At 35.3% G+C, this 16,470-nt stretch overlaps 1 protein-coding gene and 1 long non-coding RNA gene across 7 annotated transcripts; one reads left to right on the top strand and one right to left on the bottom strand.

Annotated features, from left to right (window-relative positions):
• Nucleotides 1-872: 872 nt before the first annotated feature.
• Nucleotides 873-7,975, bottom strand: LOC141648224 (putative serine/threonine-protein kinase PBL21). Its single transcript, XM_074456736.1, has 6 exons — nucleotides 6,714-7,975; nucleotides 6,039-6,226; nucleotides 5,532-5,721; nucleotides 2,647-3,038; nucleotides 1,627-2,043; nucleotides 873-1,100 (listed from the first exon to the last, which is right to left on the bottom strand). The coding sequence occupies exons 1-5, from the start codon at nucleotides 6,799-6,801 to the stop codon at nucleotides 1,774-1,776; spliced, it is 1,128 nt and encodes a 375-aa protein (XP_074312837.1). The 5' UTR covers nucleotides 6,802-7,975; the 3' UTR covers nucleotides 873-1,100; nucleotides 1,627-1,773.
• A 2,574-nt stretch (nucleotides 7,976-10,549) lies between these two features.
• Nucleotides 10,550-14,640, top strand: LOC141648220 (uncharacterized). 6 transcript variants are annotated; one of them, XR_012545952.1, is made up of 8 exons: nucleotides 10,550-10,641; nucleotides 10,734-11,032; nucleotides 11,213-11,307; nucleotides 11,874-11,991; nucleotides 12,230-12,265; nucleotides 12,557-12,615; nucleotides 13,722-13,818; nucleotides 14,553-14,640. It is a non-coding gene; the product is annotated as an uncharacterized LOC141648220 (long non-coding RNA). The 6 variants fall into 6 exon arrangements; XR_012545954.1 differs by having other exon boundaries at nucleotides 10,550-11,032; nucleotides 11,232-11,307; XR_012545956.1 differs by having other exon boundaries at nucleotides 10,550-11,032; nucleotides 11,877-11,991.
• Nucleotides 14,641-16,470: the final 1,830 nt, after the last annotated feature.

The following is a 16,470-nucleotide window of genomic DNA, read 5'->3' as shown; positions in this document are numbered from 1 at the left end:
TGGGGTGGATAAGATAAAAGTAGAATGCATAGAAAAAAACAAAACATTTATCCTACATAACCGTGTGGTATGATATTTGACTCGTCTTACGCTGGAGTCCTTTTAAGTAAGAGTAGCTGATTATAAATATTTATAATATCTGTGGGCTTTGACCACTTCTATCAATCTATCATTGCTTTGGAACAAATAAATTATTAGGGGTTGTTGATTAGTGATTACATTTGATTTAATAAAATAATTGGTGAATCACTTGATTTTTTAAGGACCGTTTTATCAAAGTAATGGGGGCTAATCGCTACTTTCGTGTATTAATAATAAATAAACTATATAAGAACAATTATACGACGATTCTGGTTGTGTTGGAGAATTACTCCGTAGTAATTAACATTGGTTCATCAACATGGACTTATTTTCGACATGGTATTTATTTGTGTACTACATATTAAGTATTAAATCGACTTAGACTACATTAGTCTGAGTATGAATTACCACATCTAGAATTCGATCAAAGGGACTATCGTAATCAATCAACTTTAATCAATATATTTGAGATTGTTAACACCAAGCCGAACACGTCGCAATACTACTTTTCTGCAATCTGGTAGCCCGATTAGCAGTGGACAATGTACAACCGCATCCATGGTGAACTAGTCTAGAAGTCCAGCAAGGCCCAACAGGATGAAAGCCCAACTAAGGTGTTAATTGGTTTTAAATACAGCGAAGTATCCCCGTGAATGATCTAGGGTATAAAGAGGCACCGGAGATTCAGGACGCGATAAGGGCTGAAGTCATACAAATAAAACCCTGTGCAAAAGGTGTATAAACCTGTTTTGATCTTAACATCATATAAATGATGCAAAAGGTGTATAAACTATAAAGAAGATAATCTACTCATACTCACTATTTTAATTCAACTAAAGTCATACAAATAAAACCCTGTGCAAACACTTCCCTTGTCCTTGATTTCTCACTAACTCAAAACATCAACTTACGACAGTATCATCGGAAACCTATCAGGTAGTCCCCATGAATGAAACAATTGTGAATCCCCTAACACAATCTACTATGAACAGACCGATAAACCAACCCTATGCGTTCACCTGCATGAGTGGAAAACAAATTTATGAGAATATGATTATGATTAATGCAATGAAATATACTTTGGAGGAGATGGCAATAAGAACAACAACAACGAACAGCCTTATTTATACGGGCCAACAATGATTTATCATTTGAAACGACTAAAGTAGCGAGGGAATTTGGGGAGTAAGGTCATAATGTAAAACTTAAGCTAGTCAAAAAATTCTAAATCAGTTGGTTTTATGTAACAAAATCAGTAAAAATTTAAATATTCTCGCATCTTATACAATAAGAAATTAAGAATACAAAAACTTGTGGTAGACCCGTCCTCCCTAAAGCTAACTACGCCTCTGTTTGAAACCCTCAACCTCAAGTAAAACAGTGAAAGAAAACAGGAAAAACACGAGAAAAAAAGTTGCATATAAATTAATTTTTAAAAGAGTCGCAGAAATGTTCAAGAAATTTCTAAAAAAAAAAAAAAGAAAACTGAAAATAAATATTACTTGTATATAGTTAAAAAAAATAACACACCAATATGAAAGTCACCTGGTTTCTAGAAACGGAAAATCCAGAACTATCTGCCATTCTGGTATCTGGGACAAACTTCTTTCACTGTATAAACAAGTAAACCTTCCACTTTCACCCCTTTGTACAGTGGATGATTTTATTTTATTCAAAGGAAATGAACCTCTGCTAGAATCTACTTCGATCTCGTTGCATGGGTGAAGGTTGCAAAGGGGATCGGTTTCCTGAACTACCTGCTTCGGGATTGTAAGGTTGAGAAGCTAAATATTCAAGTGCCACAAGCACATCAGTAATGAGGGGCCGGAAAGTGGGCTGTTCTTGGAGACACATGGCAGTTATTGCGATAGCGTGATGGAAACACCGCGTTGGAAATCGACCCTCCATTGCCGGGTCTGCCAGCTGTCCAAACTTCCTCCGGTCCTTGAAGAAAGGGCGAGACTGCAGTCAATCAAACCAATAGAATAAGACTGGGATGTGTATGTTTCAGATTTTACTCCAAAACGCTAAATGCCGGACATGGGTGTGTGTTGGGAAAAAATTCAGGTTATTGGCCGAAAATTAAGTACTGAAATGCCGTGCCAAGTTGGGAATTGAAGGCTGTTGTATCGACACAGCCAAGGAAGTAACATAAATGAAAATTAATACCTCAAGGGATTTTAGCAACATTTAAACCAATGCCTCAATGGCTCCTGGTTAGGGCACTGTAAGGAGGGGTCGGATGTATGTACCCTAGTCCCTATTGTGGAAAAAAGAGAGTGGTTTACCAATGAACTATTTTGCTTTATTCTATCATGTTTTAAAGACAGAGAATAAGGAGTCATTGAGTTCATTGGTAATGGAGAAATTAATGTTCTGTCAATCAATTGAAAGACAGGGGCTGAAGCTCATTCCATGAATAAAAAAACGACCATGATCAATTTGTACGAAAATGGATATACATGCAACCAGAGGTTTCTTGCTATGGACATGGAATCATTAAAAACAAGCTAACATTAAAATTATTGGACAACTAACAAGGATTTTTAGAGAAAGGAAACTCACCCAGTTAACTAAGTTCTGCTCAGCACGACTCCTGTTAGCATCAATTGCCTTCCGTCCAGTGATAAGTTCCAAAAGAACGACACCCAGGCTGTAAATGTCGGATTTTATTGCCAGTTTTCCACTCATAGCATACTCTGGGGCACAATATCCATAAGTTCCCATGACTCGAGTTGAGACATGGGTGTTGTCGCCAACAGGTCCTAGCTTGGCAAGTCCAAAGTCAGAGAGCCTAACATTAAACTCATTGTCGAGCAGTATATTTGCTGGTTTCAGGTCGCGAAAGATTACAGGTGGATTGGCTGTGCAGTGAAGATACTCCAGACCTCTAGCTGTACCGACTGCTATCTTTATGCGAGTGTTCCAGTCTAAGGGAACCTTATCAGGGCTCAAGTCTGATAATAATTAACAGCACAAAGAAAATGCATCAATATCATATTGTGTAAATAAAGTGGGGGGAGTAAAGATACAGCATCGAAATATTTTGAATCTACCCCCTAAGTTGATCATATGTCTCAGATTCGACTCAGTTCAGAGTTCAGACCCTGTGGTCCTATTCGGCTTGCATTCAGACTGAGCCGGATGGTTCGTATAAAAGGGGAAAAAACATTCTGAATATCAATCGATCAGTCTACAGTTTTCTATTCTATGGACGCAAAGAGATATTTAACCAGATGTCACGGATTCGACTCAACTGTAACCCTGCAGTCCTATGCGGCTCAAATTCAGTCCGAACAGGATGGTTCACAGAAAGGGAAAAACGATTCCGAAAATCAATCAATCAGAGTATATTTTCTATTCTATGGCAGTCAATAGAGCTTCTCAACATATTCATCTCATGCATCCGCTAACAGCATCTTCACCTCATATCTTACTAAATGCTAAATTTTATTCGGTTTCCAAAGAAATCATAGTTAGTACTTAGACTTATATACGGTAAATTCCAGTTAATAATCATCAAATATAATCAAGCAACGCTATGCGATACAGTTAAATTGGTAAATTAGTCACAATCATCTAAGATCATTGCAGAAGTTCCAGTCTCTTTTTGCTCTTCAATTGACTAGGAAGTAGGAACCTATCAGTACTATGTAGGTCTGGCTTAATAATCTAAGGTCATGGTCACCTATAAAGACAAACAATACAAGTAGTACTCCGTAGTAAATATCTATGCCCTACCAGTCTACCACCACAATCAAGCCCTTCTAGAAAATAGAAATAAACAGCATTATTAACCCCATTCTTCAAACAAGGACAACAATAAAATGCTATTACAAATACATTGCTATCGGGGCCACAATAGTAAAGAGAAGAATCTAGAGTGCTATGTCAAACCCCTAAATACTCGCATAATCTAAAGGAGAAGAAAAAATGGAATTCCCTATGGCATATATTAATGTGCTCACCGTTTCTGTCATGGCTCATAATGCTTCATTTAATGCACTAGAATCCCGAACTACGTAATCTTAAATCTTAATCATCTTAGCCTTTCCTAATTCCATATGTTTTAATGCCCGCAAAATCACGCAGCTACAAGCTGACATCAACTCTTCACATAAGAAGGTAATGTTTCCCAACATTAATTCAAAGAACATGCAGTCATCTCTCTGAATCTAACAGCAGGGGTCTATGCTTTGCACTCTACTATCTTTCTAGGAGGTACATATTCACAAAGTGACATACATGATGAAAATTGGATGACTTCTACTTCACAATATAAGAAATACATATACAAGTAGTTTAGTGGGCCATTTTTCTTATGTCATCATATACCAAAGCCAATGATTAGGGAAACTAATGCAATCGGCCATTCTGCAGTATGTGCGCTCCCAGGAAAATGTGAAGATCCAAGGAAAATTAAACAATGTACTACTGAATAACATGCTAAGCATCGCCAACAACTTCATCTCCTCTATAAGTTAACGTCTAGTCTAAAACTTCCACAGAAGCTAAATGTCTTGATTTGAACTGTTTTCACTAGGAGAAAAATACTCCACCTAGCAAAGGCTTTACCCAATGTCAATATCACAATGCAGCACATGTATATTGTTGCAAGATAAATTATTCAGCCGAATCCAAAGTAATACTGATGCATCAAAATTTGTGCGTCCATCGCACAAATATATAATTCAATAGGTTTCGGCAAATCTCCCTTATAACATTCCAGAATTCAGCGCACTTCCTTTAAATGTGCAGAGAGTCCATATACCTAGAAAAATATCCTGGAAAACCCAAGTTCTTTCCTTTCAACATCTCATATTTCTGGAAAGTATTTGCATTCCAAAGAACTCAAGACTTGTTACAGTTACCAGTTCGGCTTGTGCAAATATCCTCAAAAGCACAGCTAATATCTCACTCTGTAAATAGGATTCACATAATCTATCAACTCCTAATTGACAAAATTTGAAGTTAGCATCCTCGGATATCACTGCTAGTGAATCCACCGTCGGACCTGATGTGTTTATTGTCAATAGAACCTTGATTGTAACCTAACCATCTAAATGGTCGTTGAATGATTCAAATTAATTCCAAGAAACCAAAAGAAAATGGAAAAATGAACAGAAAAGTCAACCTAAAACAAATGCAAATACACTGCAAAGATAGACCAAGCCAGCCGATAAAATTCTCCTAAGACATGAGGAATACCCAATTTCATGCGAGTATGCGACTCATAAACAGTACACTGTCATCCATGTCAAGGAAGTCACATTATCGCTCACTGACAGTTTATAAGCATTTGACCCGAACATTCAGCCACACACAAATAACTTCTTATGCATCATGCAAGCAAACTAACAAACATTGTAGGAAGAATTAACTTTATGAAAACGACATTTATTGCATAATTGTATAAACAATCCTGCAAAATACGACTCAAAGTTGCTTACCGAATAAAAGGTCTTCCAAGCTACCCTTAGGCATGTACTCGTAAACTAAGAGTTTTTCATCACCATCAGTGCAGTAGCCTTTTAGTCTCATGAGGTTTGGGTGGTGAAGAAGGCTTAGCATGAGGACTTCAATTATGAATTCCTGACTTCCTTGCAGTCCTTCATGATTTAATTGTTTGATTGCCACAATCTATCAAGAATAAACAAATGCAGACTATTATCAAACTGAATCTCATATAGATCGAGAAATTTCTTACCACGCTATTATACACCATAGCCAATTAGATTCTGTTTACGGGAAATTATGTCATCAACTTTACAATTCTAGTTTTCTCACCAACCGCGTTAAATAATAATGCAGCCTACCTCTGAATCATATGAATATAAGGACTATTAATGCTCATGTTTTACCCACAAAAGCAGTTCAATGCAGATATCTAAACCCGAATATACAGAAGAATGACAACAAAAATAAAAATCAAAACAAGTTAAGCAACAACTACCTACCTCCCCTGTCTCAAGCCTTCCCTTGAAAACCTTCCCAAATCCACCTTCACCAATCTTATTAGCACAATTAAACATCCCAGTTGCAATACAAAGTTCGCGGTATGAAAAGCTTTTCGCTGGACTTTTAGCTCGGGCAGCCATGTCATAAGCTCTAGTACCACCAAAATGTGCATCCTTGCTAGCATTTTCTACACAAAAAACACACACATTATATCCAACTTTTATGAATAAAAAAACCTTGAAACAAAATTCTTACATGTCTTCACATTTACTAAACAACGTAATTAAAGAACACGGATTTAACGTGGTTCACTAACAATGTGTTTAGTTACGCCCACAGACGACACCTCCTACCGGGTTGTTCGTAAAAAGGGAGTTAACCCATTGAGGGCATATCTAACATCACCAAATGAAACAATCAATCTCATCCTAAAAATTCTCTTTTTTACTATAATTTGCATAAATCAAGCAATTCAACACAATTACACAAACAAGTCAACATCATTTAACACCAAAATGTCAAAATCATATCAATTTCATACTCAAAAAAAAAAAAAAAAAAAAACACAAACTCTTGTTTAAGACCGTCGTAAGTCAAGACGACACTCACAACCGAGTTAAATAATGAAACGTTATAAAAGTAAGCAACTTTTTGTATAATTGAAAAAACAATACCTGAAGCAAGATTAGCAGATCGAGCTCTATCAGTATCTTCAATCTTGACAACTTTTTTGCGTGAAACAAGGAATGAAAAGCAACCCATTTTCCTTGCTTTACAAAATACAATTAAAAATTAAACTGACACTAATTAAAAAAAACACCCAAAAACCTTTTACCCAGTAATTAATAAACCTTAATTACTCAAATTAACAAAAACCCATCACTTAAAATCATGATTAACAGCATGTTGAGATATTTGTCGATTTGTTAAGATATCGACATATCATAATTTGGGAATACAGTATATTGAAATATATCTTAGAGAATAATATTGTGATTTTTTAGAATTATACTATTTGGTTAGCGATATTAAGTGATCTTCGGTAGAATTATACTATTTGGTTAGTGCATTGCAAATACAATTGAAAAAAAAAACCCAGAAACCTAATTACCCAGTAAACAAGCAATCTTAATTAGCTCAAATTAACAAAATTAATCAATTAAAATCATAATTAACAGCAACCCAGAAGCTAAATTTCATTAAACAAAAATATGATTAAATAATTTGGATAAACAGAAGAAAACAATTTTTTTAGTAGATCTTAATGAACTGATGAACTGAAGCAGAGAGGACAATTAAATAATAATACTATGTACTGTAGTAATAATGCAACTATCATATCATAGAATAAAACAGTTTTGTGTGTATTTATGTAAGAAAAAAAATACAAAGGTGACACCTTTAATTGAGAAAATGTTGCTAAGAAACAAATAAGAAAGGATAAGAATTGTCTGAAAGAGGGGCAAATAAAACTCAATATTATGTTGCGGATTTTTAGGGGTAGTGTGGATATGATCTTATGGGAAATTTCCGGGGTATATTGTAGAATTTAAAAAAGACGGGATATTATGTCGAAAACTCGCAAGAAATATGAAGGGATGAGATTATTATTATTAATAATAAAAAGCTGGAAGATTTAATTTGCAGAAAAATCAGTGAAATTTATTGGCTTTTAAGAGCTATAGTTATTGTGTAGAAAATAGAAACGGTCCTTCAGATAATATATTTCGTAATATCTAAATTACGGGATATTACTTAGAAAATCGAAAAACTCATGTTAAAATATTGAATATCCGCAAGAAATATGAAGTGAAGAGAGTATTAAAAGAAAATTCAGAAATTTTAGTTACGATTTAAATCAGTGAAATTTATTGGGTTTTATGAGGTATGGTTATTGTGTACTTGAAAAAATGGTCCTAGAAAGAAAGTTTGAATTAAGTTAATAATGAAGAATTGAATCCCTTTTCAATTGATTGGGTGCAAAATTGACTTTATAGGATTTTGTTGGCATTAAATAAATCAGCAAGTTTCTCTTGTAGTGGGCATATTCGTCATAAGTTTGCGATGATTTAAATACTACTCATGTGGGTAGATAAGACAAAATAGAATGTTACTATATAGACACTCTGCTTTTATCTTCTACCCACGTGAATAGTATTTGATATGTTACAAGCTTACAACGGATATACCCGTTACAATTGAGAATTTGTGTAAATTAATTAAATAAATAAAAATGAATAAAGATGTGGGGCTTTTTTAGTTCAACCATAGCATTAACAATTGACATTGATAATTGTTGTAGGTCGTTCTCCATCACTTTCACTCCCTAGACCACAATCTTTTTCTCTCAAAATAAATTTATTTGATGTTCTAATTGTTCTTTTTCCCAATATAAACGTTGTGGTGTGAACGTTGCTATTTTTCCAAATTTCAAATTTGAAAAAAAAAAACACAAATTGAGTGATGTTTTTGCCATAGAATTATGTAAGGGAATTTAAAGTCGATATGAAGCTATAAAGGAAGAAGTACTTCGTTCAAATCCCCTTAAACTAAAAGAATAAGAAATCTCTAAAGTTTTCCAAATTAAATGAATTAGGCTATAAATGGACTTCATAAAATCATATCTACAACTGGGTCATCTTGATTAATTTCGACTTAAGTTATAAATGGGCTTCATAATATCATATCTACAATTACTTGTGATATTTTTTTTTTACACTTTAACTTAATATCCATCTTTGCTCCATACTATATGAAAACTTAAATTTTGGTTACTTTTTTTTTAATTGTTTATATAACGCCTTCAGGATATAGTAATATAATTAAAAACAACGTTTTATTAAAACAAAGTTAATAAAATAATTTTAGTAAAACCGACAATCTTATACGGAGTAAAAAGTGTTGAACAATTTCTTTTCTAGCTGCGCTCTTAATACAAAATTACTAATAGTAAATTTTATAATTAAATTTCAAATAGAGTTAAATACCAATAGTATAATTATTAAATTCTCTAATATTCTTATCTAAAAAACCGCGCATTTGCGCGGGATCTATACTAGTTTAATTTATTAGGTTTGTTTTTTTCGGCTAGAATCAAATGGATTGAATGGAATGGAACCGAACTAAATGAAACTAAACTTAACTGAACTCAAGTGACTTGAAATCAAGCCAGAATTAATGAGGTGTTATTATTGTAGATAATATTTGTAAGTGCTTCCTTAATGACCATTCTTGGAATATTGAAGTGCATCACATCTATCGAGAGGCTAATGGCTGTGCGGGCTGGCTAGCCAACCGGGGTGTGTCCTAAAATCAACAGCTAATGATTACTGGCGCAAACGATATACCGAGGCAACGGGATATTGGCGATGTTAAGTGCCCTAGGATAGTTCCCTTTTGATTGTGCTTTTTAGTTCTTTTTTTCTTTTGTTTGGTTGCTTCTTTGTCATTTCTGATTTTCCCGCTTCGTTTTACCAAAAAAAAAAAAAAAAAAAAACTAAACTGTAGATAATATTTGAAGTACGGAGTCTAACAAGGACATGTAGCCTATATCCTTATCCTTACCATTTAAAAAGGGAGAACTTGTGCGACTGTAGCAATGAATAGTGCGCGAGCAAGTCTCCCCTCTACCGTCAGATCTTCCCTTTGTATCTCGTCCGTCCTTTTGTCCTGTACTCACAGCCACACTCTTTACCTTTTCTCTGTGTCCCTCTACACCGCTCATTCTCATTCAACTCGCTCTTCTCACCCCTCAATACCACTCCCTCAGCAAACCCTACCCGCTCTAATAAAAAATCCTCTCAAAGGTATTTTCTATGGATTCCATTTTTATCGTTTATTTCAATTTGATTTTGTTATTATTTTTGTTAGGATATTATAATGATCCCTTTGTTGGATATTGATTGTTGTTGGTGCTATGTTAGATTTGTTATCTCATCGTGTTCCTTTACCTTTTCGTGAATCTGATTATGCCTTGATTGATTTTGGATCATTATTTCCAACGATGCAAATAGTTATATAATTATTATTATTATTATTATTGCAAATCCCAGTATTTTTGTTCGGAATTTATTATTGTTGTTGTTGGTGGTGGTGTTGTTGTTGAACTTTTCATTGTGCTTCGTATAGGATTTATGAGTATGTCGTCACGGGGTATGGGGTTGCCGTTGGTGAGGGGACTGAGGCGGAAATTATTTTTATTACTACTGGTGGTGGACGCTTTTCGGTATTATTATTATTATTATTATTATTATTATTATTATTATTATTATTATTATTATTATTATTATTATTATTATTATTATTATTATTATTATTATTATTATTATTATTATTATTATTATTATTATTATTATTATTATTATTATTATTATTATTATTATTATTATTATTGCTGTTACTTTTTTTTTGATTTATTACTGTGATACAGTCGGAGTTGTGGCCTTCCTTTAAAAGCTCATATATTTTGTTTGTCATTGTGATTGCGATTGTCATGGGTCATGGAGATCGGGAGTATAAAGTGATGGCAGGGACCCATTTGAATTTCAGCAATAGTTCTTGGTGTGTGTAATGGACACAGGCCAGGGGGTGCCATTAGTGAAGGTGATGATTGGGTTACGTCTAACACCTGCTTATTTAATTACTTATGTTTGCTGTCTTTTTTTAACGACGTGTCCTCATTTTGATATTGAAAGTGGAAGATGGTTGGAATTATGCTGGGCTTCATCTCTCATTCTGCCTCAAATAATTGTAATTTTTATTGCTCATTTTCTCTTTCGCCTCATCCATCAAACCATTGTCCCTGGTTCCTCCGTCATATGGTGTCCGAATATCGTGCAATTGACTAGATTTCGTGGCCCAATTCACCTGGGATTTGTGGTCCGTCTCAGTTTGTCGTTTTGCTTGGTCGTCAGTACCACCAGAATATTCTCTAGGTTGTACGTCGCTTGGTGTCGACATTTATCAGAGTGCCGTAGAAGTTTGATCTTTCAGGGTATGTCTTGTAAGTCGACTTGATTAACGTTCTGCCATAGTTGGTTACTTCAACTGTTATTGCTATTATTATTATTATTATTATTATTATTATTATTGTTTTGTTACTATTATCGTTGTTGCTATACTTATATTCTGTGTGCTATTATTTTTATTAATAGTAATCTATAAATGTTAACAGATTCGTCGTCCTTTACCAGATGGTGGAGTTCGGCAGTCTATTTGGCCTTAACTGTTTCCTGCTGCTTGCAAACTTGCTTATCTCCATATTCTTGGGTATTCGTCTCTTTGCTAATTCATGTTCATTTGTGTATCAATATCTGCCATGTAGCAATCTTCTTTGTGCTTAATACCGATTCATAGATTAGATAGTTAGGCCCGTCACTTTTGATTCTGGGATGTGATAGTTTAGCTCTTGTTTTTTATAGGTTTAGCTTAATTTTAGTGTTAATTTTTTGATTGGATTGTTTGATGGCTGCTTTTGAGGACATGATTTTGTTCTCCTTGTTGGCATCTCTGCATCTAATTTCAGTATTCATCCATAGGTTTTATATAACATTTTGGGTGCATTAAAGCTGCTTAGGAATGTTCAGATTTTAATATTTTTGGAGAGTAAAGGTACATTTAGAAATCAGTGCGTAAAAGTACCATCTATATTATTGTATTCTGGTGTTTTTTAATCAATATTGTTCAAGTTGAACCATTCTTTTGCCATCCGCGTTGAGTAATTTGGGGGTTTTTGAATCACTAATGTTCAAGTCGATGCATTTTTATGCCACCTTCAATAATGTATTATAGGCTTTTTAGGTCACTAATGTGACTATTTTTTCGTTCCATGCTAGGAGTTTGTCCGCGGGTATCACGACTAAGGTCATCCTCTACATCGGGTTGCTTGATCTGGGGGTGTATTTATCAAGCTCACCATTGAACATCCCAATAAACCTCATTTCTCCTATGCAGGTATTATCTACATGTAACTTTTGATTTGTGTTGTCGCTTATTTATTGTGTGTGCTATTAACTGCTCTGATATTTGGCTTGTGAGGCTTTTGGAACTTAGCTTTTACAAATGGGTATGGGGAGATGATAATCGTGTGGGTTTTAAGGAGTAGTTTATTTTTGTACTTGTGTATGTTTTTGGGGTTTATTTTGGGCTGATCTGATCATAATTCCTTTGCTTGATGTTTCTGGTATGCTAGGTCTACGTCTGGAACTTTCACTCGCTCATCATTCAGGTGTGCTGCTCAACTCATTAAAAGAATGCACTTTTACCTATTGTAGCTTAGGAATAGATCCCATTGTTCATCCACTGACCTCACCTAACGTTTCGAATCATTTTCCTGTGCTCAATTAAACCTCTACCCCGCCTACTAGATTGACCCTCTAGGATAGGACCAACCTATTTCATCCTTTCGGATGAGCGAGGTGAGTTGTGGCCAACGACTTTCCTCACGACATTCAAATTTATTTGGTTTCCTGCTTATTACTATTGTCTTCTTACTAATGGGGCATGTTTGTTTGATTAGGTTAATGTTTAAATATCGGGGAATCCATTAAAGTTTTCACACCTTGCTCAATCTATCAAGTAAGGATTTCTTTGTTTTTAAGTTGCTTTTTTTTTGTAGAATGGTTCTGATTTCTAGATCTGAAAGTGTGGTCCACAAGATAAATTGGTTTAGTGGGTAGGTTTGTTTTAGCTGGTTCTGGTTGTGTATACCTTTACATAAAAGTCACCAGGGGCGTGTACTATTCATATTAACAGTTATCATGCTCTACGTTTTGGTTGTGTTTCCTTTCTTGCGCGCCGTGTTTTGCTATTGGGCTGTCAACCTGTGTTGGGCTACTCTTATAGGCCTTAGCACTTTGTCCCTTTTCTCTCCTAAACTCAGTTGAGCTTATTATTTCCCTCGATTATTTCGTGGGTCTCTTTATTTGCTCGACAGCCTCTCTATCTCTCTCCTTACCATCGCATCCTGCATTTTTCTTCCCAATCGTGTTCTTTAGGTGTCCTTTCCCTCTCTTTCCTTCCTAATTTTTTTATTGCTTTTTGGTTTTCATCATTCGCACTTCTTTTTCTTTAGTTTTCCTGCATTTATTTGATTCTTTTTGTTTTGATTTACGTCAATTTAGTGTATATTAGGGTTTCTTACTATTTGTTGCAAAATTAGGATTTTATATGTGTTCAGATAATTGATTGATTGACGTCCTGTGATTGTTTTTCGGGTTTGGTTATATGTTGTTGGTGTGCTTGTAAAGAATGTAGGTTTGGTTAATGCTTATTGCTTCTCAGTTTTCTTTGTGTTTGAGGCGATATTCATGACTAATTTTACTGCTATCTTCATCCATCCTCTATACCCTTACCTTTCCTTTTGATTGGAGGTATAAGGTAACTGGGATAAGCCTGCGATTATCACCTACCCAGATTTAGCGTTGAATTGTCAGTAAATAAGTTGATCCTTTCACTTTTCCTCCTTCAGATGACTGTTTGTGTTTATCTATGACTTTCGGGTCATTAAATAAAACCAGTAAATGGTGTGGTTGGTTTTAAAAGCTTTCAACAGTTTTTTAGGTTCAACCGTTAGGATGGTTTTTGTCTTAGGTAACATTGAAACTATTGTAGTGACATGGACTAATAGTTGAGATCTGGTGATGTTTAAAGCCATTTACTTATTCTGTTGCTTGTCTTGGCAGATGCATCCCGTTTTCAAGGATTATTTATGTGCTTGGGCGCAATGTCGTTGCTTCTCTACCATTCTGGATTTACCATATCAGTCCAGCTGGACACGAGGTCAGTGTCGTGTTTAACTTAAATCTATAACTCAAGTTACTCCACCGGATACACAAGTTGTTGAACTTTGCAGTGTAGTTCTATTATGGTTCGTCCCAATATCTCGAGGGCTTCTACTTTGTAGTTTAGGGGTGTAACTAAGTCGATTCGAGCTGGACCCTAATATCGGTCGGATATTTAAGCTCCGGGTCAGAGCCCTTGAACCTAAGGAGTTAAAGCTCAAGCTTAAATTGAGCCCGGTACCATATGATTTAGCTTTATGTTGCTAGATGATTTAGAGTATGTTTTCTCCAAATCCTGAATGTAATTCATTTGTACAGAACTAAAAAGCATCTTGTTGTTCAACCTCCAAATCCTGTAATTAATTCGTTTTTGTCACAGCTGAAGACACGGTTGTTGATCCACCTATTCTTATTTTTAGCGGAATTACCGACTCCTAATTGATACCTAGAAAGTTCCTCCTGCCCTTGCTGCTTGCTGTGCAACAGTACTTAAGTCAGCGGAGTCGCGATCTATGCATTTTTCGAGTTGAAGCGACTGAATAAAAATACTTCGCTTTACTTTTCTATTCACATGCTAATTTAGTATAGGAAACTTTATTTTCCCTCATAGGACCTGTCAGATTTCCTCCTACCAGTTGCTAATGTTCTATCCTTTAGCAACTCTTTAATTATTATCCCTATGCTACAGTCTCTCCCTTTCTCTTTGTTTTTTTAATTAAATTGTGTCCACAGGTGATTGGGTAAAGGTGGGAAGAGCTCTATTCCAAAAGAAGTCAAATATTAACTGAATGTTCAGTCAGGTATATACTCTCATCCGAAGCTATGAAAGTCGTTCCATACTATAGGAAAACTATGCATTTTTGTGCATTCCATACCCGTACTTCCATTGCACGTAGCAAATTATTAGCACAAGGGAAAATAATATATGTATTCAAAAGCAAGATGGCTGCAATGGGACGGGGTTGAAGGTAACCACCATTAGGTGATAGAGAGGAGATGAAAGTCATACTTAGTAGATAAGAAGTACTATGAAAAGGTTAACATTATGTTGGCCAGGTGAGAGCCTGAGAGGCGGGAGGCTGGTAAATCTGTGAAAAGAGAAGTGCCAAGAAGAATGTTTGGGTTGGTAGAAAACAAGTGTATGATCAAGTTTTTCCTTCATCGACATTCCGTGACCATGTGTGTGTGAGAGAGAGAGGGTATTGACCGTTCATATTCTTGCCACACCAGGGCAAAGTTAACTAGAGTGCTGAGATAACGAACTCCATACTCTAACCCTTGAATTAAACTATTAAAGAGTGTTGAGATAATATTGTTGTGGTGGAGATGGTGATGTTTAACTACGTAGGGGCAATATTGGATGACCAAGTTGTTAATTCCAATTTTCAGTTTACCCTAAAACAATAACTACTTGCATACCCAACCTAAACAATATATAGTACCATCAAACTTAAATTTATACGTAATGGTTCTTGTTCATCCTTGCATATTACGTAGGGTAAACAAATGAACCGAGGGAGAAATATTCAATCTTAGTAATCCTCATACCATACGTTTTCACTCAACTTGTCCCTATATGATCGTTTATAGTGATCAGCGGACACTTTTAATCGACATACACACATTTTAAATTAAGTTATTAAACTGTATTATTCGTAAACCAAAATCTCCTTCCTGAACAAAGTGGAAAAACATAGTGGCTGAGAAGAGGATAAATGTGTCCAAATTTCTTAGTTTGTGTTGCATTAGGATGAGTCTATTTGGTAAGACTTTGTCCCTAAAACAGCTGATAATATATTACTTCCTTGATTAAAGATTGCTAGCTATATTGGTCGTAGGGTGGCCAGTTATCTTGCATGTATTCTTCCTTATCATTTCGCTTATTCAAATTGGATGCGAATTCTTTGGTGGCTCCGTATCTTACCTTTAATTTCTATTATTCGCGCCGGTGGTTACGGTTGTCACCGAGGGAGGCGGAAGTTGGCGTAAAGTTCGGGTTATTGATCATGGCATTTAGCATTTCAAAGTGCCTCGGTGTGTAACTATTTCATCATTGCCGATTGATTAAAAACATTACCCTTTGGGACTCATATGCTCTCAACACTCGGTCTTCCGACTTATATTCGATCTTTTACGGGTATTAAGTATGCATCTGTCTCGACCATTTGTTTATTTGTTTACCTCTGATTAAATTATCCATCACAAATGATAGAAAAAGGTAAACAAATGACTGTGACGGAGGGAGCAGTATCAGAACAATGCTATGGAAAGTTACTTTTGGGGCTTCTCCGTTCTTCTCCTCTCACAAACCAATAAATTAATTGTTTTGATTGCATATGGGTAATATATCAGGAGGAGGGCATAGAAGGAGGAATTCAAACTGAATTGATGATCCTGAATCTAAGATTTAATCACCAAGAATTAGGTTAAATGATGGTAGATTATTGGCATATAGAGAAAATGGGGTTGTTAAACAAATGCAAGCTTTAAGATTATTATTGTTCATGGTTTTGGTAGTAACAAAGATATGAGCTTTTTAGCACCTCAAGTATATGATCTCAAAACCCTCCTCTTTTCGGTTTTTTATTTGGGGTTTTACCGTTGTTGATGATTTGATGCTCGATTGTATGTTTGTTGAATGGTTGAATTC

This window comes from Silene latifolia, chromosome 3 (genome assembly GCF_048544455.1).
Source record: "Silene latifolia isolate original U9 population chromosome 3, ASM4854445v1, whole genome shotgun sequence".
Classification (NCBI taxonomy): domain Eukaryota; kingdom Viridiplantae; phylum Streptophyta; class Magnoliopsida; order Caryophyllales; family Caryophyllaceae; genus Silene; species Silene latifolia.
This window is presented reverse-complemented; position numbering and strand designations above follow the sequence as displayed.